The sequence below is a fragment of the Oncorhynchus nerka genome, linkage group LG12, assembly GCF_034236695.1.
Source record: "Oncorhynchus nerka isolate Pitt River linkage group LG12, Oner_Uvic_2.0, whole genome shotgun sequence".
Taxonomy (NCBI): domain Eukaryota; kingdom Metazoa; phylum Chordata; class Actinopteri; order Salmoniformes; family Salmonidae; genus Oncorhynchus; species Oncorhynchus nerka.
This window is the reverse complement of record NC_088407.1, coordinates 48504984-48529517: the sequence shown is the minus strand read 5'-3', so window position 1 is coordinate 48529517 and position 24534 is coordinate 48504984. Positions and strand designations below refer to the sequence as shown.

The 24534-nt window shown below is 42.6% G+C and overlaps 1 protein-coding gene across 2 annotated transcripts; it reads left to right on the top strand.

Moving 5' to 3' along the window:
• The first annotated feature begins 516 nt into the window (after window positions 1–516).
• Window positions 517–24413, top strand: LOC115138304 (nuclear receptor coactivator 7-like). 2 transcript variants are annotated; one of them, XM_029675008.2, is made up of 17 exons: window positions 1368–1456; window positions 7755–7958; window positions 9068–9284; window positions 9825–10009; window positions 10779–10858; window positions 13559–13669; window positions 16011–16190; window positions 16601–16732; window positions 16846–17030; window positions 17432–17838; window positions 18018–18174; window positions 18417–18588; window positions 18843–18959; window positions 19959–20111; window positions 20458–20553; window positions 21219–21292; window positions 21439–24413. In XM_029675008.2, exons 3-17 carry the CDS (start codon window positions 9220–9222, stop codon window positions 21572–21574), a joined length of 2250 nt encoding a protein of 749 aa, XP_029530868.2. In that variant the 5' UTR covers window positions 1368–1456; window positions 7755–7958; window positions 9068–9219; the 3' UTR covers window positions 21575–24413. The 2 variants fall into 2 exon arrangements, with proteins under 2 accessions (XP_029530869.2, XP_029530868.2); XM_029675009.2 differs by lacking the exons at window positions 1368–1456; window positions 7755–7958 and adding an exon at window positions 517–592.
• Window positions 24414–24534: the final 121 nt, after the last annotated feature.

Genomic DNA, 24534 nt, shown 5'->3' with positions numbered 1-24534 from the left:
GACTATTAAAGGCCCAGTGCACTACTTCTGTGACAAAAACATTTCCCCCCCCCAATTTTTTTTATTTTATTGATGTAATAGCGCAGTGAAGCTGTCTTCGCTTCACAAGTTAGTAGGTGTGTAGTGCTTTCAATGTGAGAATACACAGAACCTTTTATAAATTATTTTTTAATCAATTATAAATAAATTATATTTAATTAACACACAAAATCAATGAAAAACAATAGAATGACAACCAAATAATGGTGGTTTCTTCCCTGTCTTCTCTCCGGCAAATTATGAATAACTGTAGAGGCCTGTTGGAGGCTTGACAACTTCAGAACGTCTGCCTTGATAAAACTCCACCGACCTGCTCTTGCGCAGTTGAACCCAGAACGATATGTGACCACTTGGTTACAGCAACAACGTTCTGCCGAGGACCGACACCTAAACCAGTGTGGCCACCGCAAAGCCCAAGAGCCTGACCCTCTCTGGAAGTTGCTGTAGGCCTGCTTGGGATATTTAGCCTATTGGTTGAGACTCATGGCCTGCTCTAGCTTGGTAGGCTATGTCGGAGTGGGAAATTGGAAATGTGAATTGGGCCAAGTTGGAGGTAATACTGCATTTAGGTTATGGTTTATTGAAGTGCATGAAACTACCACACCAAAAGCTTGATTATATGGCTGTTTTAAAACAAATGTCCTACAATTCTACGTAGTAATTATTTATGTTCACTACTTGGTCAATTGATTTGATACAAGAAAGGCTAATAGTTTATCATCTGCTCTAACACGCTCACAAAACAGTAATTCAAGAAGATTGAAATGCATAGGCTATTCCCATGAAACTGATTGAGATCAATCAAATGATTGGCATGCAGATGCAGTTTCACCGGTAAAACATGAATAATTATCATTTACGATTGACAGTGATGACGGCCTATTTTGAAAAGAGGTATTCCTAACTTGGTGTTTGAGGGTATTAAAAATCTAACATTTTCTTGAGACAATAGGCCTATGTGTGGGCATAGGCAGACGTTGCAATTGGAGGATGCATTTTATGCATATTTTATAACAGGGCTCTCCAACCCTGTTGCTGGAGCGCTACCAACCTGTAGGTTTTCATCCCAACCCTAATGTAGCACACCGGATTCTAATAATTGGCTGGTTTATAAGATGAATCGGGTGAGTTACAACTGGGTTTGGAATGAAACCCTACGGGATGGTAGCGCTCCAGGAATAGAGTTGGAGAACCCTGTAGTAATAGGCTACATCTGTAAGTATAGACTGGGGAAATTGTGACACCATTTACATTTTTTCCGCTCCCTTACCTAAAAAAAAAAGCACTACAGCACTGCAAGTAAGATCTGTGGTAGGTCTGTAGCGGGTGGTGTCTGTATGCCGCATGCGTTCCCCGCTGGCTTCATCCATCTGCGCAGAAGCCTAAATGCAACCGTCACGTACTCATTACGAACAGGGTAAGTAAAATACCTTTAATGACAGCACCATGGACAACTCCTTTCACCCGAAGACTTCGTGTCGCTATTTTGATCTGCGGCTGACCAAGTTTTATCCTTCTCCATTTACATTGTCATAGGCTACATTTGGATTATTTTACTGCACCAACATTGCAATCTAATGTATGCACGATTTATGCAATAAAAATATGTATTACGGCACTACATTTTTGGGGGCCTGTGCTACAGACTGCTAGGGCTGGGCGATATGGCCAAAATATCATATCCCGATAGGTCATTTCATATTCTGTAAATTCAATTAATTACTAGTTTATATAAAATGACCTCATGTAAAGGCCGATTATTACATTTCGAATTACACTAAACAAATAAGAGGTACTTACTCATTAGATTATTTCTCCTTCTATTTCGAACCTTTGTGCAAATGTTCAATTAAGCATGTATAAAAAATAATGTATAAAATCTAAAAAAGTAAATAGAAAATACCAACTATAGTTGCAAACCAAATAAATATAGGCCTAAAATATATACAGTGCTGTGAAAAAGTATTTGCCCCTTCCTGATTTCTTATTTTTTTGCACATTTGTCACACTTAAACGTTTAAAACACATTTTATTACACAAAGATAACTGCATTTTGTGTTTACCTGGGTTTTTAAGTGATGATTTTATTTATTAAGGGGAAAAAGCTATCCGAACCTTCATGGCCCTATGGGGAAAAAGTAATTGCCCCCCTAAACCTAATAACTGGTTGTGCCACCCTCAGCAGCAACAACTGCAATCAAGCGTTTGCGATAACTGGCAATGAGTCTTTCACATCGTTTGGGCCAAAATTCCTCCATCTTCTTTGCAGAATTGTTTTAATTCAGCCACATTGGAGGATTTGAGCATGAACCGCCTTTTTAAGGTCACGCCACATCTCAATCGGATTCAAGTCCAGACTTTGACTAGGCCACTCCAAAACCTTAATTTTTTTTTTTAAGCCATTCAGGAGGTGGACTTGCTGGTGTTTTTTGGATCATTGTCCTGCTGCAGAATCCAAGTGCACTTCAGCTTGAGGTCACGAACTGATGGCCGGACATTCTCATTCAGGATTCTTTGGTAGAGAGCAGAATTCATGGTTCCATCAATCACAGCAAGTCGTCCAGGTCCTGAAGCAACAAAGCAGCCCCAGACCATCACACTACCACCACCATATTTGACTATTGGCATGTTCTTTTTCTGAAATGCTGTGTTACTTTTACGCCAGATGTAACGGGACGCACACCTTCCAAAAAGTTCAACTTTTGTCTCGTCAGTCCACAGAATACTTTCCAAAAAGTCTTGGGGATCATCAAATGTTTTTTTGCCAAAAGTGAGACGAGCCATTGTTATTTTTGGTCAGCACTGGTTTTTTCCTTGGAACTCTGCCATGGATGCCATTTTTGCCCAGTCTTTCTTATGGTTGAGACATGAACACTGACCTTAACTGAGGCAAGTGAGGCCTGCAGTTCTTTAGATATGTTGTGGGTTCTTTTGTGACCTCTTGGATGAGTCATCGCTGCACTCTTGGGGTAATTTTGGTAGGCCGGCCACTCCTGGGAAGGTACACCACTGTTCCAAATTTTCTCCATTTGTGGATAATGGCTCTCACCGTGGTTCGCTGGAGTCCCAAAGCTTTAGAACTGGCTTTGTAAATTCCAGACTGATAATGTCAATTACTTTGTTTCTCATCTGTTCCTGAATTTCTTTGGATCGCGACATGATGTCTTGCTTTTGAGATCTTTTGGCCTACTTCACTTTGTCAGACAGGTTCTATTTAAGTGATTTCTTGATTCAACAGGTCTGGCAGTAATCAGGCCTGGGTGTGGCTAGTGAAATTGAACTCAGCTTTCCAAAAAATGTGATTAACAACAGTAAATTCATGATTTAACAAGGGGGAAATGACTTAGTCACATAGGGTCATGAAGGTTCGGATAGCTTTTTTCCCCCCTTATTAAATCAAATGATCACCAAAAAACTGCATTTTGTGTTTACTTATCTTTGTGTAATATTAAAATTTGAAACATTTAAGTGTGACAAATGTGCAAAAAAACAAGAGCACTATATTTTGGGGGCTTGCATGTTATTTTGGCATTAATACATGCAACATATCAATTTGCATTTGGTAACTTGGGTCGTTTCTCGACCCTGTAAATTGGAGCCATGTCTTTGCAGATGTACAGTTGTAGTTGGAAGTTTACATACACCTTAGCTAAATACATTTAAACTTAGTTTTTCACAGTTCCTGACATTTAATCCTAGTAAAAAGTCCCTGTTTTAGGTCAGTTAGGATCACCACTTTATTTTAAGAATGTGAAATAATAGTAGAGAATTTATTTCTTTCACCACATTCCCCGTCGGTCAAAAGTTTATGTACACTAAATTAGTATTTGGTAGCATTGCCTTTAAATTGTTTAACTTGGGTCAAACATTTCGGGTAGCCTTCCACAAGCTTCCCACAATAAGTTGGGTGAATTTTGTCCCATTTCCTCCTGACAGAGCTGGTGTAACTGAGTCATTTGTAGGCCTCCTTGCTCGCACACACGTTTTCAGTTTGGTTCTGCCCACAAATGTTCTATAGGATTGAGGTCAGGGCTTTGTGATGGCCACTCCAATACCTTGACTTTGTTGTCCTTAAGCCATTTTACCACAACTTTGGAAGTATGGAAGACTTTGGAAGACCCATTTGGCGACCAAGCTTTAACTTCCTGACTGATGTCTTGAGATGTTGCTTCAATATAGCCACATCATTTTCCTGCCTCGTGATGCCATCTATTATGTGAAGTGCACCAGGCCCTCCTGCAGCAAAGAACCCCCACAACATGATGCTGCCACCTCTGTGCTTCACAGTTGGGATGGTGTTCTTTGGCTTGCAAGCCTCCCCCTTTTCCTCCAAACATAACTATGGTCAAACAGTTATATTTTTGTTTCATCAGACCAGAGGACATTTCTCCAAAAAGTACCATCTTTGTCCCATGTGCAGTTGCAAACCGTAGTTTGGCTTTTTTATGGCCGTTTTGAAGCAGTAGCTTCTTCCTTGCTGAGCGGCCTTTCAGGTTCTGTCGATCTAGGACTCGTTTTACTGTGGATATAGATACTTTTTTAGCTGTTTCCTCCAGCATCTTCACAATGTCCTTTGCTGTTCTGGGATTGATTTGCATTTTTCACACCAAAGTACGTTGATCTCTAGGAGACAGAACGCGTATCCTTCCTGAGCGGTATGATGGCTGCGTGGTCCCATGGTGTTTATACTTGCATGCTATTGTTTGTACAGATGAACGTGGTACCTTCAGGCATTTGGAAATTGCTCCCAAGGATTGACCAGACTTGTGGAGGTCTACAATATTTTTGGAGGTCTTGGCTGATTTCTTTGATTTTCCCATAATATCAAGCAAAGAGGCACTGGGTTTGAAGGTAGGCCTTGAAATACATTCACAGGTATACCTCCAATTGACTCCAATGATGTCAATTGGCCTATCAGAAGCTTCTAAAGCCATGACATTTTCTGGAATTTTCCAAGCTGTTTAAAGGCACAGTCAACTTAGTGTATGTAAACTTCTGACCCACTGGAATTGTGATACAGTAATATAATCTGTCTGTAAACAATTGTTGGAAAAATTACTTGTCATGCACAAAGTAGATGTCCTAACCGACTTGCCAAAACTATAGTTAGTTAACATGAAATGTGTGGAGTAGTTGAAAAATGAGTTTTAATGACTCCAACCTAAGTGTATGTAAACTTCCGACTTCAACTGTAAGTTGTAACGGCAGCTGTTATCTCCTTCCATCTTTGTGATCCTTTGCTATATGGTGTGCCGCGGGCAAAAGCCTCTTGCAACGTCTGAGTCGGGGGTTTGATTTGAGCACTCAACTTTACTTTTTTGGGTCTCATCTGTAGACTCCCACCGTACTGTTCGACATGATTCTTGCGTAGGTGGTAAAAAGTTAGTGGTGTTTGAGCCTGTTGTTGGGTCCGGCCTGCGGCATATTTTGCCGAGGACGGTTTTCTGGTCCGTGTCAGACTTTTCATACCCAAACCATGTCCATGCGACCGAAGACCCTTTTTTAGGTACGAGCTCCGTGTCTCCATGCTCTGTCAAGTTCACACATAATGTTTGTGTTGCAAAATTCCTTCCACACGCAAACCGTCGTCCAATTTACAAAACATGTTGCCCAAAGGAGTGTGATTTGCGACACATAACGAAATAAACGATAGCGCGTAATATGAAACAATAGATGTTTTTCTATCGTCACACGATATATATATCGTCATATCGCCCAGCCCTACAGACTTATCGGTCCGCTAATATAGTACTAGTAAAGGTCCAGTGCACTAGTTTTGTGCACTTATTTTATAGGGTTGCTGCAGCACCCCTACTTCCTGCAGCTATTGTTAGGTTACTAGTTGGTAGCTAGCCCAATGCAATGTTCCGTAAAAAGGAAGGTGATTGTATGGCCACTGAATTTCTACTCAAAGTAAAGGTTGTAAAAGTATACTACACATTTATTGAATAAATCATACCTAGTTTGATCAGTGAAACGTTGATTTGTATAGCTTTAAATGGCCGTTTATAGATGTGTATTTCTATCAAATCAACTGGATTTAAAAAAAAATCCAAAACAAAGGCTGTAAAAGTATGCTTGACATTTATAGAATAAATAATATATAGTTTGATTGTGAAAAACTGTGAATTAGTCATTGATTTTTACAAATTTTAAATAGCTTTTGGCGAATGTCTGTAAAATGTCAATGTGTGCTTATAAAACAAACTGTACCTTGGTTAGCTTCGCTGGATGGAGGCACCCATAGCGCTAAGGATTAAAACTGCAACATTAAGTATTTTTTTATTCGAAGGATTATTTCTCGTTGATGAAAGATAACCGCCATATGTTTCGAAAGCGATGATTACTGACGTTTCTAAACGTTAACCACAGCGTAGGGGATTCGAGTTCATATGAGGCAGTCGTGGGCGAAGCTATGGCTGTGAACTGTATGGAGAATGCAGAAGTTTGAGAAAGCTAAAGCACGGCTAGCTAGTGTGTTGTGTTTAACGTTAGTTGCGCTCTACTGTTAGCTGACGACGCTTGCCAGTTAACGTTAACTCGCCCTTCAACCGGTCTTCCTGGCTTTATTGACCCTCAATTTAGACATCGAATGATACCATGTGTTGTAGCTAATGTCGGTTATCTTAACACAAAATAAAGAATGGCGTTGCTTTTCCTAGAAGGTTAGAGTATTTTAGCTAACCCTTTCCTAAGCCGCTGCCTAAATTAACCCTTAATGGAGCTCCATGGGCAATCAGATGTCTGCATTGGCCGTGCAGCATTTACGGTGATACAGCCTCAGGAGTCAGGGCATTCATACTTATTGCGCAGAGGTGTCAAGGAAGTGCGTTTGTGTTTATACAGGACCTCCCGCCTTCACCTACCGTCGTCAATCATGTTAATGCGTAGCTATATGGAGCCGTCCATATTGTTACAACATTTTAGAGGCTAATGGCGATGCGGTACTGAGTTCATTTTCGCCTCTACTGTAACGTTTACATGCCTCTGTAGGATCCGCTACTGAGTCACACCATCCATATGGCACCACCGACCACATTTCGGATCAAGCATAAATTGTCTCTTAAATGCACTGCATGTTCAATCTGAGGTCTGCATTGGCCTTGCAAGCATTTACATGATATTGCCTCTGCAGAAGTCAGGAAGTGCATTCGTATTTCTGCTTCGCAGAGCTATATGGGAGGTCCTGTAAAACAAACTAACTTCATTGACCATTTATTTTACAACTACTCTGCTCGGCGAAGCGGAAGAAGTATGTATGCCCTGACTTCTGCAGAGGTCGTATCAGCTGCACGGCCAATGCTGATGGCAGTTGACCATGGAGCGCCTTTAACCTGCTACGAAAAAGTTACGTTTGGTTTTAACTGTACCCACTCTAGTCAGAACCGTGTTTTTCTCCAGAATTTGAGCATCAACGAGCGAAGCGCTTCGAGTGACAGAAGGCGTGTGCTAGGCCTTTTGCGGAATTTATTTATAAACTATATATATTTCCCAAAGGTATAAACCACTCCAGTTTTCTATTCTAATAAAGGCCATGTTATTTTCTGCGAAAGTTATGTATAGGCTTTTTCTATCTGCAATTAATTAGTGCAACAAACCAAAGTCATTTTGAAAAGTTACCATTGTAATCTATGCTATTTTAAGGCGTTTGTATGGGGAATTTAACAACATGTGGGGTTGGATTGATTATTACAGTGAGTTAACCGTTATTCCAGCCTTGCAGTGCTCAACCACGGGCCCTTTAAAAAGGATGGAGGATGAGGGAAATAGGCGGAGCATACATGCTCAACGTGTTGCTGTTGGCGCTGCAGTATTGAGCTCTCCTCTGCAGTGCTATCACAGTCTACAGTAACACCGCAATATGAAGTCTGCCGAAATCACCCGCTCTCCATCAACACTCCGGGCAGTCTTTGTGACAGGTCAGTCCCCAAATGCTTGTAATATGTTGCTGAATTCAGGGTACCCCACCACTACGTTTTATTGCTGCATCCCAGGATTTTCGATATGGAAGTGGGATCATTCATGTGTAGGAAGACTACAGTAATTGCAATCTTCTCCACGGCATAATGATTTTGTTGGCATGCTTCATACAGTATTGCATGTAGAACCCCTTATTCACTATGAACTTGAGCTAAGTGGAGAAACCAATCTCTTCTGACAATAGATTACATTGAATGCACCAAAATGCCATGCAATATACACTACATGACTAAAAGTATGTGGACAAGGGCTCATCGAACATCTCATTACACAATTGTGGGCATTAATATCGAGTTGGTCCCCCCCTTTCTGCTATAACAGCCTCCATTCTTCTGGGAAGGCTTTCCACTAGATGTTGGATCATTGCTGCTTCCATTCAGCCACAAGGGCATTAGTGAGGTTGGGCACTGATGTTGCACGATTAGGCCTGGCTCGCAGTCAGCGTTCCAATTCATCCCAAAGCTGTTCGATGGGGTTGAGGTTAGGGCTCTGTGCAGGCCAGTCAAGTTCTTCCACACCGATCTCTACAAACCGTGGACCTCACTTTGTGGATGGGCGCATTGTCATGCTGAAACAGGAAAGGGCCTTCCCCAAACTGTTGCAACAAAGTTGGAAGCACAGAATCATCTAGAATGTCATTGTATGCTGTAGCAAAAAGATTTCCCTTCACTGGAACTAAGGAACTTTTTGTGCTGACATTGCTTCCAAAGGCAGTTTGGAACTCTGTAGCCATGTTGAAAGTCACCAAGCTCTTCAGTAAGGCCATTCTACTGCCAATGTTTGTCTTTGGAGATTGCATGGCTGTGTGCTTGATTTTTATACACCTGTCAGCAATGGTGTGGCTGAAATAGCCGAATCCACTCTTTTTTAAATTTCTTATTTAACCTTTTTTCTGACCATTTTTCCAGCGCAAGGTTATATGCCTGCTAAAATGCTCAGATTGCATCATTGATTCTCCTGAAAGACCTGACTACATTACTTGGAGTATATGCACTGTCTCACTCTCTCATTCTTTTTTATATGTGCACTAACTTACACTCTCCTGTAGGTATGATTACGGGTGCCTAATAAGCATGGGGACCCAACATAGGAGGACGGATGCCAGCTGAGCCCCTCAACTCACCAGACCATCGCTGTTGTCAATATCCCAGAATTCTCAGCTAGGCCACTGAGAAGGCTTTCTTGCAAACCCTTGGAGCCATGGAACACAAAATACAACAGAGGGACAAAAACAGGCCCAGCTACTTTGGCAACGTCAAGACCAGGTCAGGCCTGTGATTAACTGATTATTGGCAAAAAATGAGGAAAAGCACTGCTTAGAATTGTGACGCGTTTAGTTAATCCCAGAATGCGTTCTATCCTTTTTTGGGTTGCTCTCCCTACATGTTGCAATGAATAGAGCACAGCAGCTCAAAGTAGACTTAACACCTTCTTTGATATAGTCACTCTTTTGAATTTACTTATTGTTTGAATAAAGGAACACAAACAGTCATGGGCATTACGTGGGCAAGAGGAGTGCAGGTGCTTGCCAGAAGCAGTAACAACCCATATCCCTAACACCCACTATCCTATGAATCACAAATGTGATTGCCAATATAGAGCAGTCTTTTTTTAAATGTCAAGACAAAATTATAAAGAATCATAGCTGATTGCCTCGGATGTGTTATCAACTATTTTTACCCTTACGTGCTCATATACTGTAGATGGGGTCAGAAGGCTTTAATGACTATAATAAATGGTGAACTAATAAACATCCCAGTAGTTTTCCCTACCACCAGCATCCCTTTGTTCTTTCTCCCCTCCAGACTGGGGTCCAAGCTCCCTGTTGGGGACACCCAGTCCCCCAGGTTAATTTCCGGACCCTTGGAGACAGGGCCTCAGACCGACCCAACCAAGGAGGCCAGTGGTCAGGGCCACCGTGCCGTGGGGCGTCCCCTTGACCACGTCCCCCACATCCGGAACCCCCGACTGCGACAGTATTACCTCCAAGGTGAGGTATCTCTCAACAAGATTATAGCGATATCTCTGGTTTGTTTGCTTTAGCAGGGGCTTGGTAGCTGCAGTAGATCCATAGCCAATTATTCGTATGGCATTTATAAATGTGTTGTGTATTTTCGTGGCAAACCATTCTAGAGCCTGACAGAACACACACAAATGAAGGTTGTTAAGGAGAACTCCTCTAGGTGTAGCGTTATTTAACTTTTGAGGAATTGCAACACTGCAGCAAGGAAGGCTTGAACTTCTGACAGAAAAATGACCTGTTGGCTCAAACACAACAAAATGTGGAGTAAGTCAAGGGGTATGAATACTTTCTGAAAGCACTGTACACAGAACCACAGATCTGCCCCTGTTAATGTTGACATTTTTATAGAAGGACTTATTGGATCAACATGATCACTCCTCCCGCGAGCTTTCAATTTGATCTAGTTTGCTGACACATGCCATTGAGCCAGAGAGCTGACATTTCTATGTCGGTGTGTCAAGGCCAACAGTGCTGTCTTGTTGCACACCTGAGGCTCTCAAAGAGAAACCTCAGTACATTAATTAACCTCTGAAATGTATGTACTTTCTTGCATGTACCCCAGGAGAGATACACAAAGGAGCCCACACACAGGGCCAGAGAGAGTGGGGGGTTGTTTTGCATGAATTAAACTATATACAGTACCACAAACAAGTTGTAAGTCAGCAGCAGAAAGCAGAGTACTGGTGGAAAGAGTTATCGCTTCTCAACATCATGTTTTTACATCTTGCCTTCATAGAGCCTAGATGGGGAACGGAGGGAACCATGGCCAAGTCCATGGGCAGAGATCACCTGTCAGATGACAAGGTAGACACTATGGTGAGTCACAATCTTATGTAGCCCTAATCCTATGCCAATGATCTTAAAGACCTGCTGCACCCTCACATTTGATAACCAATACAGTGCATAATATATGGTATAGATAGATTTGGATAATGAGGGTTCAAAGGTCAGACCAGCTGTATTTCAGTGAAACAGTGGTCACAGATCAGTCACAGATCTTCCTTATGTCAATGGGTATGCACGGGTATATTCTGAGGCTCTACAACAGTTATAATGGAAGGACAGTGTATTGCAAGATATGTGTTGAAAATGAATGTTCGTAATTATATCACGTACAGATGAAAAAGCTTCTATTATTGCAGCTTTCGAACGTTATCAGATTTCGTAAAGGGGAAATTGATACAGTTGAAGTCGGAAGTTTACATACACTTAGGTTGGAGTCTTTAAAACTCGTTTTTCAACCACTCCACAAATTTCTTGTTAACAATCTATAGTTTTGGCAAGTCGGTTAGGACATCTACTTTGTTCATGACACAAGTCATTTTTCCAACAATTTGTTTACAGAAAGATTATTTCACTTATAGTTCACTGTATCACAATTCCAGTGGGTCAGACGTTTACATACACTAAGTTGACTGTGCCTTTAAACAGCTTGGAAAATTACAGAAAATGATGTCATGGCTTTAGAAGCTTCTAATTGACATCATTTGAGTCAATTGGAGGTGTACCTGTGGATGTATTTCAAGGCCTACTTTCAAACTCCGTGCTTCTTTGCTTGACATCATGGGAAAATCTAAAGAAATCAGCCAAGACCTCAGAAAAACAATGTAGACCTCCACATGTCTGGTTCATCCTTGGGAGCAATTTTCAAACGCCTGAAGGTACCATGTTCATCTATACAAACAATAGTACACAAGTATAAACACCATGGGACCACATAGCCGTCATACCGCTCAGGAAGGAGACACGTTCTGACTCCTAGAGATGAGCGTACTTTGGTGCGAAAAGTGCAAATCAATCCCTGACCTTCTGAAGATGCTGGAGGAAACGCGTACAAAAGTATCTATATCCACAATAAAACGAGTCCTATATCGACATAACCTGAAAGGCTGCTCAGCAAGGAAGAAACCACTGCTCCAAAACCACCATAAAAAAGCCAGACTATGGTTTGGAACTGCACATGGGGACAAAGATTGTACTTTTTGGAGAAATGTCCTCCGGTCTGATGAAACAAAAATAGAACTGTTTGGCCATAATGACCATTGTTATGTTTGGAGGAAAAAGGGGGAGGCTTGCAAGCCGAAGAACACCATCATCCCAACTGTGAATCACTGGGGTGGCAGCATCATGTTGTGGGGGTTCTTTGCTGCAGGAGGGCCTGGTGCACTTCACAAAATAGATGGCATCATGAGGCAAGAAAATTATGTGCATATATTGAAGCAACATCTCAAGACATCAGTCAGGAAGTTAAAGCTTAGTCACAAATGGGTCGTCCAAATGGACAACGACCCCAAGCATACTTCCAAAGTTGTGGCAAAATGGCTTAAGGACAACAAAGTCAAGGTATTAGAGTGGCCATTGCAAAGCCCTGACCTCAATCCTATAGAAAATTTGCGGGCAGAACTGAAAAAGCATGTGAGTAACGAGGCCTACAAACCTGACTCCGTTACACCAGCTCTGTCAGGAGGAATGGGCCACAATTCACCCAACTTATTGTGGGCAGCTTGTGGAAGGCTACCCAAAACATTTGACCGAAGTTAAACATTTTAAAGGCAATGTTACCAAATACTAATTGAGTGCATGTAAACTTCTGACCCACTGGGAATGTGATGAAAGAAATAAACGCTGAAATAAATCACTATTATTCTGACATTTCACGTTCTTAAAATAAAGTGGTGATCCTAACTGACCTAAGACAGGGAATTTCTACCAGGATTAAATGTTGGGAATTGTGAAACTGAGTTTAAATGTATTTGGCTAAGGTGTATGTAAACTTCCGACTTCAACTGTATGTGGAAACTACTGTAAATCTTACTGTAGCCTAAACAACTAAAGGCAAAAACATGTATTCAATAACTTTGTTTTTTTCGGTCTAGAAAATCCCTTTGCAATGCCTTTCTGTCTAGAAAATATACATTGAAAAGATCTACAGCATATCAAGATGCTTTCAAGGACCAATATTGCTTTGAGTCTGGTATAGGGGTGACGTGTTTGTATATTGATTTATGCAACATATGGAGTACTCAGAATGTATGTCCATTTTATACTCTTTGTATTCTTTGCAGTTAATACTTGGTCTATAAACTTCTGTGTTATGAAAATATCAATGAGTTCCATGTATGAAGTTGATTCACTAAACCAGTATTCAAATAATGCCGAACTGGTAGCCTGTATCACTATCTTGTTTAAAAATGTTTTACACACACAAAAAGCATACAAGCAATTAGGCATGTTCCTACACACTCTGTCATACCCACACACACATACAGTAGCGGAGTGTGAATAATGCCCGCAGACATGGAGTCTCAAGCGTCGGGAACGTAATTTAGGTCAATGGACCATCTGTCAATAGCTAAATCCTGTGTTGTGTAGGAGCGGATGGAGGGTTCACATGTTATTGGGCTTGTCAGAGGACTGTGGAGCCTCAAATGAAGGGAACAGATTGGCATTTATTTGGTCTAATTTCTTAAAATATTGGAGTACTACCTAATGGATTTCTGCACTGCGTACACACAGGCTCACCATGAAGACACGGTGTTCAGTGTCACCTCCAAGTGCAGTAGCCTGGCAGATCAGACTAAGCTGAACAGGCAGCTCTCCATCTCTTCCTCCCTCATCTCCCGGCAGGTAAGAGTCACCATGGTTCCCCCCCTTTATCAGATGCTACATCCTGTACACATACATACAGTATCTTCCAGAGCCTACATTTACACATTATACTGTATATATATATGACATGTTCTGTAACTTCTCCTCACTCAACATGTGACTCCTTGAAATGTCACGGGGGGGGGCATTAATTACAGGCCTATGGGTACGATCAACCCATCACTCATTCATATATCTTTATGTACATATTCTTTATCCCCTTACACTGTGTATAAGACAGTAGTTTTGGAGTTGTTAGTTAGATTACTTGTTGGTTATTACTGCATTGTCGGAACTAGAAGCACAAGCATTTCGCTACACTCGCATTAACATCTGCTAACCATGTGTATGTGACAAATAAAATTTGATTTGATCATTTGAGCAGACACTGACAAGATGTACATTATCTTTTATATCTGCATATGTTTTTCCCAGTATGAAGTTTCAGGGTAGTGACATAATACAATACATGACCAAAAGTATGTGAACACTTGTTCGTCGAACATCTCATTCCAAAATCATGGGCATTAATATGTAGTTGTTCCCCCCCTTTGCTGCTATAACAGTCTCCACTCTCCTGGGAAGGCTTTCCACTAGATGTTGGAACATTGCTGCGGGGACTTGCTTCCATTCAGCCACGAGCAGTAGTGAGGTCGGGCACTGATGGGCGAGTTAGGCCTGGCTCGCAGTCAGCATTCCAATTTATCCCAAAGGTGTTGGTTGGGATTGAGGTCAGGGCTCTGTGTTAAGTTCTTCCACACCGATCTCAACAAAGCATTTCTGTATGGACCTCGCTTTGTGCATGGGGGCATTGTCATGCTGAAACAGGAAAGGGCCTTCCCCAAACTGTTGCCACAAAGTTAGAAACACAGAACATTCTAGAATGTCATTGTATGCTCTAGCATTAAGATTTCCCATCACTTGGACTAAGGGGCCTAGCCCGAACTATGAAAAACATCCCTTCTCCACCAAACTTTACAGTTGGCACTATGCATTTGGGTAGGTAGCATCCTCCTGTGATCCGGTAAACCCAGATTTGTCTGTCGGACTGCCAGATATTGAAGCGTGATTCATCACTCTAGAGAATGCGTTTCCACTGCTCCAGAGTCCAATGGCGTCAAGCTTTACACCACTCCAGCTGACGCTTGGCTTTGCGCATATTGATCTTAGGCTTGTGTGCAGCTCCACCATTTCAGGAAGCTCCAGACGAACAGTTCTTGTGCTGACGTTGCTTCCAGAGACAGTTTGGAACATAGTGAAGGTTGCAACTGATTTTTATGCGCTTCAGCACTCAGTGGTCCCGTTCTGTGATTTTTGTGTGGCCTACCACTTCGCGGCTGAGCCTTTGTCGCTCCTAGACATTTCCACTTCACAATAACAGCACAGTTGACTTGTGGGAAAGGTGGCATCCTATGACGGTGCCACGTTGAAAGTCACTGAGCTCTCCAGTAAGGCCATTCTACTGCCAAGGTTTGTCTATGGCGATTTCATTTTCTACACCTGTCAGCAAATTGTGGCTGAAATAGCCGAATCCACTAATTTGAAGCGGTGTCCACATACTTTTGTGTGTGTGTGTGTGTGTATAATGTGTTTTACTTGTACCTTCCACTGATTTGACATGCAAAGTGAGGGAAAGACTATGTAGCCTTCACCACATAGCCTTCAGAGAAGCTACAGGTAACTGGCAAAATAAAACGCCAACATAAAATGTCTTAATAGGGCGTTGGGCAACCATGAACTGCCAGAACAGCTTCAATGCACCTTTGAATAGATTTTACAATTGTCTGTAACTATTGGAGGGATGTAACACAATTTTTCCACAAGACATTCCATAATTTGGTGTTTAGTTAATGGTGGTGGAAAATGCTGTCTCAGGCGCCGCTCAAATCTTCCATAAGTGTTCAGTTGGGTTGTCTGGTGACTGACTCTCTCCCCCTATGCTCCTTTGAGACCACTCTTTCAAAGTCACAGATCTCCTCTAGCCATGTTAGCCAAAATAATGGGCAACTCTGCATTTTTATACATGACCCTAAGCATGATTGTTAATTGCTTAACTCTGGGACCTCACCTGCTTTCAATATACTTTGTATCCCTCATTTACTTGTTTCCTTAATTTTGGCAGTTACCTGTATTTGCATGGTTACCAAATCAAGCATCCACCCCTCCACTCCAGTAGGCTACAGATAAGACGACAGTAAAGCAGATTTAAAGTTCACAGTACAATGGAAAGAGGAAGTGGGAGGTCTTACGCTGGGCAGAGTTGTATTTACAGCAGTGCACGACTGTGTGTTGTGATGTTACCCTGTGCTTTCATTTGAAGAACCTCCGCGTTCCCAAGAGTAAAGGCTCTGGCCAAGGCTCATCTCCCGCAGTGATGCACCTTGACCCCAACCTCAGGCTGGAGCCAGAGTTGGACACTAACCCAGGGCTTGGGCTTTTTCCGGCCCCATCTGCCAGCCCTCACTCCCCGTCACCAGATGCAGAGTATGACAAACTACTGGTAAGGATAATGTGACTTTATTCCACAAATCATACAGAAGAGGAAGTACATTTGACAATGTTTTTAAATGATTTAACCATGATGATCTGGCTCCTATCAGGCCTTTAATGGAGTGTGTTCTTGCTTTTCCGATGGTAGAATTGAATGTTCTTGTCAGGAGAGGCTAACAGTTTTTAAATTAGGCTGAAATTGCCAATGCAGGACTGGAAAAACTTGGCTAACTGGCTAATGGCAATGATTGATTTCTGTGAGAACTGTTTTTTTTAAAACCAGCTAAGTCAGCTCTGTGTATATAAAGCACTGTCTAACGAGTGGCTAATGCCTGCTTTAGACACTTAAGTCAAGCGGAGAAGTGCATATTACTGAGCTACGGTTGTGTTTTTGCTCCGTGCTTGTTTTGATTCTCCCAGGATGTGGAGGCGGTGCCAATGCCTGACGGACAGCTCTGCCTACTGGCCCTCCCTCCCGAGTGCTCCCAAAGGGAAGGGCAAGCCGCCATGCCATATCTCAAATTGTTCTGCCGCTACATCACTGACCGCAAGGTGGGTGGAGACTAGCGCCATTCTCACTCAACTCTCACCTACCTCACTCTCGCAATTCTTGCTCACCCCTCTCACCACCCGCTTACCTTTCTCACCTCTCTCTCTCTCACCAGGGTGTGGTTTCTGGTATCTTGCTAGTGACGTCCAATAAGATCTTCTTTGACCCGTGTAAGACCCACCCGTTGGTGATGGAGCACGGCTGTGAGGAGTACCTGCTGTCCTGCTCAGTGGACAGCCTGGACTCTGTCTCGTTCTACTCGGACATTTCCCACGTGCACTTCAACACCTCCACACACAGGTCAGCATTAAATGACTGTGCATGATTGAGACACACATATTTGGTGCAGCTCTTCACAGATCAACATACTGTGTCTTCACATTGCCTGGAAAGGCGTTTTAACCGAGGTCACTAAAATAATCCTATATGCTGGGCAGACCTGTCAAATCGGTAGATCGCAAATACGCACTATGACTGGATCACTGTGGGTGTGTATTCTAATATTCTGTATGTTCTCTGATATCTAGCAGTGCATTTGTAAGTCGCTCTGGATAAGAGCGTCTGCTAAATGACTTAAATGTAAATGTAAATGAGTATAGCCAATGATATTGGTCCATGGATTTCTATGGTATCGAGGAGTGCTTGCTGGGTCACATTGCAGAACATGCAACATACATGGGTGGTTGTTTTTCTGTTACTAGGTGGAAAGGAACTAAAAATACCCAGAAAACTGTCTCCAAAACTGGCAAGACGCTCCAGCAGGGTGGGAGGCGAAGCAGCCGTAGCCCACAGCACAAGAGGGAGACTGTCCCAGTGCTGGTCTCTGCTGCTACGTCGGAGCTGAGGTCTGCCCTGGCTCTCAGCCTAGTCCAAGGGTTCGCTGAGGAGGAGAGTAGCAGTGACATGACTCGGGCAGAGAAGCAGCTGGAGGGGAAGGGAAGCCCACTGGAAGAGCTGGTTGTGCAGTCATCCGGGGCTGAGCTGAGCAGTGCTGCCACCTTTTGTTGTGGAGGACAAGTAGCAGCAGGGACGAGAAATCTAGTGAGAATGGAGCAGGTGGACAGAGAGGAGACTGAGAAGGAGCAGTCTGTGAGGAATCAGACGTCAGGTAATGAAAGGAATCAAGTCAATAGTTTTATGTCATTGTTTTATCCCAAGCAGCAGTTGAAGTCTGCTTGATAAGTTTGTAGGAAGATGGTATCATAACAAATGGTTCCCACTCATTTCCTTTGTTTTGCTACACCCTCACTTTCTCTCTCGCTCCCCCCTACTTCTCTCCTTCTCCAGGCCTCTCTAGACCTTCAGGGACTTTTGGGTGTCTCATGTTTGTCAGGCTGCGGCTCCAGGGGTCCGCTGGGAAGAAGGGTGTGGCTGCAGACTTGCAGCTGGGGACAACAAAAACCTTACCCCGGAGGGATGCCTGGTTCGCCTTTTCCCAGGAGAGGTAACAGTCTGGAGCCACAGAAAGACTGTTTTAGTTTAGCATTAACACTCTACTTACATTCTGTGAACATTAGCACCTCGCACTGACACTGTCTAACATTTACATAATGTTTACATGTCTTGTTCAGCAATTTCATTGCCCTCCCCTGCTGAGGAATATAGAGAATTTTACAATTCTCACTAGAAGTAAGTTAAAGGTCTTTAACACTAAATCTTTTTGCTCTCATGTCTTGTTTTCTGTAGCTCAGACGAGCTCTATGCCTATCTGAGCCACTGGAGGCCTGACCTATGCGTACTGGAGGGAGGGTCTGCGGAGGGGGATGGCGACAAAGACGAGTTTGTACTGGTTGACAACGGGGAGGAGGAGGAGGAAGAAGTGTCCAAGAACCACGGACGGACTGGGGAGGACTGGGAGGTAAATCTGTATATTAAAGTCATCGAGGAAAGTCCTAAAGTCTGTAGTGGCTGAACACAAAAAATGGCTATTTCCATTAACTTTGACTAGAGCGTCAGTGGTGACGATGCATCTTTTGCACATCTTGCCCTGGGGAACTTTGAGTAGTGTTTTAGGTGGAGTGGGGTCCGGAGTTGTTGTTTGAGTGCGACGTGTGTCAAGTTTGAGTGCGAGATTAATGGGCTTATAACTAGGTTGTCTCTCTTGTCTTGCAGATGGTGTCAGTGGAGGATGGTGGCGGGAGACTACCTCTGGTCATGGACAAAGATCCAGAGGGACTGTGTGAGATCGTGGAGCAGAGTCGCATCTTGGACGCAACGCTTGTCAGAGAGGTACGTACCCAACCAGAGACATGTATGTCGGAGCTTCACAAAACTCTGTCTGATCTAATCGCACATGCACAAATTCACAATAGAAGATTATGCTCATCCATTATTGGATAAGGAAGAGATAATGACCTCCTTAATCCACAAGGGGAAATTAAATTAAAGCTTCTCATGACATGTCACTGGTCAGCACCACACATATAGAAGAAATTGCACACATTCCTCTTCTTGCCTCTAGTTCCACAAATGCATTACAAGTTCAGCATTCCCAGACTGGTCTGGGGTTAAAGATAAATCCAGAGTCTGAGACAAAACCTGACTTTTCTGCCTCGGTCTCCCTCAAGCAGCATTGGCCTTCAGTCATACATACAGAGCCATTCATGACTGAACCTTTGTGCTGAGTAGAGTACTGAAAATACTCAACCCCGACTGTGGTCATGTCTCAAAGGGGGGTTATGTATAAGGTAGAATGCTGGTAGCGAACTCCTGTGTAGAGATTTAAGCAGAGCAGTGCTGTGAGCACTTTGAACCAATACATTATCTATGGCATCTGCAGGTCGGATCTTCAAATGTCTCATGTCCAGGCTCATTCATTGTTGGATAGATGATTAGCTCAACAGAGGAATCATTTATTACCGTTTTCTCCCTTTTTCTTTAGCTCAACATAGGAAGATTTTTGTTAATCTTGTAAGAAGGGTCTATTCTCCCATTTAATTTTTTTTTTTTAACTAGGAAAGTCAGTAATGAACAAATTCTTATTTACAATGACTGCCTACACCGGCCAAACCCGGACGACGCTGGGCCAATTGTGCGCCGCCCTATGGGACTCCCAATCACAGCCGGTTGTGATACAGCCTGGATTCAAACCAGGGTGTCTGTAGTGACGCCTCAAGCACTGAGATGCAGTGCCTTAGACTGCTGCGCCACTCGGGAGCCCACTTGTGCCCCTGCTCTCCAACCCTCTCACACAACTCTATCTCCTTCTCAATCCTTCCCTCTCTCCAGCTCTCAGCCGAGTTGCCTCCCAGGACAGTGGGCCACATGTGGCATCTGGCCTACAGCACTTCTCTTCACGGCTCCAGCCTCAAGTCCCTCTACCGGAAGCTGAACGGCAGCGACTCGCCTGTACTCATGGTCATCAAGGACTCGCTCAATCAGGTGACCTTTTTTATGTTCTCAGATTTTAAATGTAAATAGTTAAACTCTCTAATGTTCCACGCACCACCCTCAACATTTTTAATATCTATCCGCTTTAGAGATTCAACACAAACACGTACCATAGAGCACTTGCTTTTCATGGCATTTGCACTATTGACTACAGACACTCACAACTGCTCCAGAAACTATGGTGGGGTTGGTTTGAATAATATGATTTGCCAGGAGTCACAAGAGTTCATTGTGGACTTGTGGTCACCTATGAAGACCTCCATTGTATGAGCTCGGTCTTGTTTGGTTACCAGAGGGTTGTGCTTTTGTTAAAGGTAGTTATGTTTCTGTGCCCCAGGTGTTTGGGAGCTTTCTCTCTCACCCACTGAGGCCGAGCGAGACCTTCTATGGCACAGGAGAGACATTCCTCTTCATGCTGCATCCTCGATTCAAGGTCAGACAAGACACACACGCACACACTATAATGCATACACAACCATTGCCAAACAATTCTCTCACATTTTCTAATCCGTAATGTGTCTTAAGGTATTGCTGCAGGATTGTTTTGTCAACCTAAGTGAAGACAATACTGTTTGTTGCAAATCTTGCTGATGTAATATTGCAGGAATTTCCACAGCAGCCAAATTACTATTCACGTCAAGGTCTCTACCAACGTCACATTATCAATTTAATGCATGACTGGATTATGAAAGGTCACGTTTTGCCTTTTTAAGCACAAACAACATTTAAGAAGCTAGGAACTCATTGCTATCAATCACATGAGGTCGGTGGCACCTTAATTGGGGAGGACGTGCTCGTGATAATGGCTGGAGAGGAATAGGGGGAATGGTACCAAGCACACGGTTTCCATGTTGATGCCATTCCATTAGCTCCGTTCCAGCCATTATTATGAGCTGTCCTCCCCTCAGCAGCCTCCTGTGCTATAAATAGTGTACTGTATATGCAGAGCATTACAAAGGCCATGTTCATTGATCTGCAATTCACCTGGTCTGCAATGCGGAAAGGGCTGTCGGAGAAGTAAAGCATTAATCAGATAGGACCCTAAGGTACTCTTGTGTTGGTGTCCCTGACTGACTCTGCCCTTGTCACCTGCCATAGTGTTTCAGATGGACAAGAGAGAACTCCTTCTTCATAAAGGGAGACCTGGACTCTTTTGCTATCGGAGGAGGAAGGTAGAGCCACTCCCAGCTATAGAAATGTGTTACATTATGGTTTTCTTGATGCTGTTTCTATATCCGTGACACTTACTGTCCATTGCTTTGTGTTACAGTATGTGCCAATATGTTTAGGAGAACACATTTCTTTCTCTCTTCCGCAGTGGTCACTTTGGCCTGTGGCTGGATGAGACGCTGTACCTGGGCAGGAGTAGCCCCTGTTACACCTTCAACAACTGCTGCCTCTCAGAAAGAGACGACTTCCACGTCATAGAGCTGGAGGTGTGGACATTCTGGTGAAGGCCTGCCCTCTTCAACTTGCCTAGCAACACCCACTCATTATGTCTGGCTGTCCAATGACTGCTTTAAACAAGACTCTAGAACAATGAGTTGGATGTACCTCACTATTTTGACTTAATTCTGTGGTTTTGGGCTGTGAACTGAACTGTGATTATTCTGAACCCTATCTCTGAATGTGGACCAAACCACTAGGTGGAGGAGGGGTGTTGGTGGTTTGGGGCTGAGGTTGTAGCCTCACTGCATTGGAAGACCCCCCCCCCCCCCCACACACACACACACACTCTTTCGCAGGTTGGTATGGTCCTCACGGTCATCTGACTCTGCCTTGTGGATACTGTAGTTCAGGGGTGGAATTCACATCTTCTAGCAATGGATCTCCATCTGAAGGCCTACCTGCATGTGTAAGCCTGCATTTCCGCCCCAGCACAATTGGCACTGTTATTCCGGCACCATTTTTTTTTTACACATCTTTTTGCTGCCTGTGAATCGCTAACCTGAAGGTGGCTGTCTCTTTTGTAAAATGGAGGAACTGAAATTCAAAGAACTAGGGGCTCACTATGCCCCTTTTTGCATATAGACCAAATTATATGAACTGATGTACACATTTAGTCAAAGTGAACAAAAAAAGGACTTGGGGGAACATGGTCTAACCTAAATATTTATAGAAATGTTTTATGTTACCCAATCAAACAATACATGAAAGTTGCTGTCACTGATCAGAAATTAGATCCATGTTCCCACAATATAACAAGTAGACAAAATGTGGCTAATGTTATTATAACATGTCTTTATCTGATACTTTTTGAGAAACATCGATTTCATCCAGTAGTCAGCTTACAGGACTGAAAATAACAATCAAGACTCAATCTATTTTTATTTTTTTTGCACAAAATTAGGCACAAATAGTCGAAGGTTATTTCAAGGGGATGACTACCTCTGCAATGCTAACATGTGCCTACATTGCAGTGCTTAAAAGGAAAGATTCAACCATTTTGAATGTTTTATCGTATTTGTGCATCTGAGCGATGTTCTATCAATTCCTAGGGTCTTTTCATGTTTATCTGAGCTATTTGCTGTTCAAGCAGGCAAAAAAAATACAGCCTGCTTGAACAGCGAATAGCTCAGATACACATGAAAGGACCTTAGGAATTGATAGAACAGTGATGCACATATGATATCACATTCAAAATGGGTGAATCTTTCCTTTTAGAGGATGGAGAAATTACATTTTGTTAAGATATTACCTGTTTCAAGTGTCAATGTACACGTGGTAGAACCCGAAGAATATCACTAAGTCCATTTCATCTCGCTCTTAATAACTGTTGATTGTGTTAGATAATATTTGGTGTAGTCACACTTTAAATTCTGATCTCATGGGTAAGGTGTTAATTAACCTGTAGTTCCATAACATGAGATCTACATCAATGTTTTTGCTTCATAGGAAAGCAATTACATTACAATTGTGCCAGCATCCAACTTTTTGTGTTTCCATGACAGCTGTTGGTGACCTCGGGAACAGAGCAGGGGTGTTGCCTGCAGAGGTTTTAGCAATGGCATCAGGCCTTGGCCAGCCAACTTTGGACTTTCAGGCAGGCCCTCAAACTGCTAAAACTCCAGAGGGAACGACTTGACCTGCTCTGCCACTCCAACAATGACTGACAAAGTATTACAGAAATCTATGATTCTTTACATATTGCAAAACAGTGCCACTAATTAGTACAATGCATTATGGTGTGTCTGCTTGTTTTGGTGTGAAACCGTTTTAAGTGAGTAAAACAAATTTGAACTCACAACAATTAAATATGAATTGGTCAATAGTATCAAAGACCAAAGCAACGTTTTAAAAGCTGGCTACTTTTCTGACTGATGAGAAGTATGTCTACTTGAACGTCTAGCTATTGAGTTTAGTTATAGAAAAAACATGTCTAAAGCGTATGTCTTCAGAAGGGCTCAACTGGTATAGCTGCCACGGTCATTTGAAGAGGTTCTTGAAGAGGTAATACTGATCATGTTGGATGCTAATGAAAACCTGAAAAGTTGCCAGCGCCGAAGGAATCTGATCCCTACACAGAAGTTAGACGTTTAGCGTTTCATTTTATCATTATCCTTCAGAGGAATTACCCTAATTTACAAACACAAAGTTGACTGCTGTCAGCCTTTACTGTGCTAGGTATTCCTTAGCTTTCTCCAGCCCCTCTTTGAGAAAATTGCTGTATGTCGCAGTGGAGGGGTCCTCGAACCCCCCCCCCCCCAGAGAAGCTAAATGTGGCTTCTTCCTCAGGCTTCATGGACTTCTCATCCAGGAAGTAATTAGCATCGATGTGGTGGACCTAGAGTCATTAGGGGGAAAATTAATTCATTTTCACACAACCTTATTTTTTAAACTTTGGTCTGGCACAGGATCCAATTACATTCCCTTAAAGTGATGGTTCAGTTTTATTTTGAAGCTTATTTTCGACTTCCCTAGGCTGTTGTCGTTTCCTCCAAACCAGTTGAATTTGTTAAGTATCCAAATCAAAGTGTATTGGTCGCACATACAGATTTGCAGGCAGGGTTGGGTAGGTCACTTTCTAATTGTAACCCGTTAGTCAAATTTAATCTGATTCCTTTGTTACATTTAGATTAATTTACCTTTGAGGCATTACACAAATTAATTACAAATTGAATGACATCTACTGATTTATCTAGGATAAATCCATGTTAGGTTACATAGCTGGTCATAAATGGATGTTGCATTGCACTTTGGGTTGTTTTTGTAAGCTTCTTCTATCCCATTGCTTTCTACTACAGATAATAATACAATTTAGATTATCTTTACATTAAAAACCAACGTCTGTCAGATTTCCAGTCATTCCAATTCATTTAATACCCCTTGATCTTCAAGAATATGACTTGGAAATATGGAAGTATAGATTAGCCAAATTGTTACACCTGAGCATAACCCCAAAATGAAGGACTTA

Coding starts and splice junctions, on each gene's coding strand:
- LOC115138304 (XM_029675009.2), top strand. CDS start 9,220: ATGGAACACAAAATACAACAGAGGGACAAAAACAGGCCCAGCTACTTT. Junction 10,010..10,778: donor GCGACAGTATTACCTCCAAG/GTGAGGTATCTC, acceptor TTGCCTTCATAG/AGCCTAGATGGGGAACGGAG. Junction 10,859..13,558: donor ATGACAAGGTAGACACTATG/GTGAGTCACAAT, acceptor GCGTACACACAG/GCTCACCATGAAGACACGGT.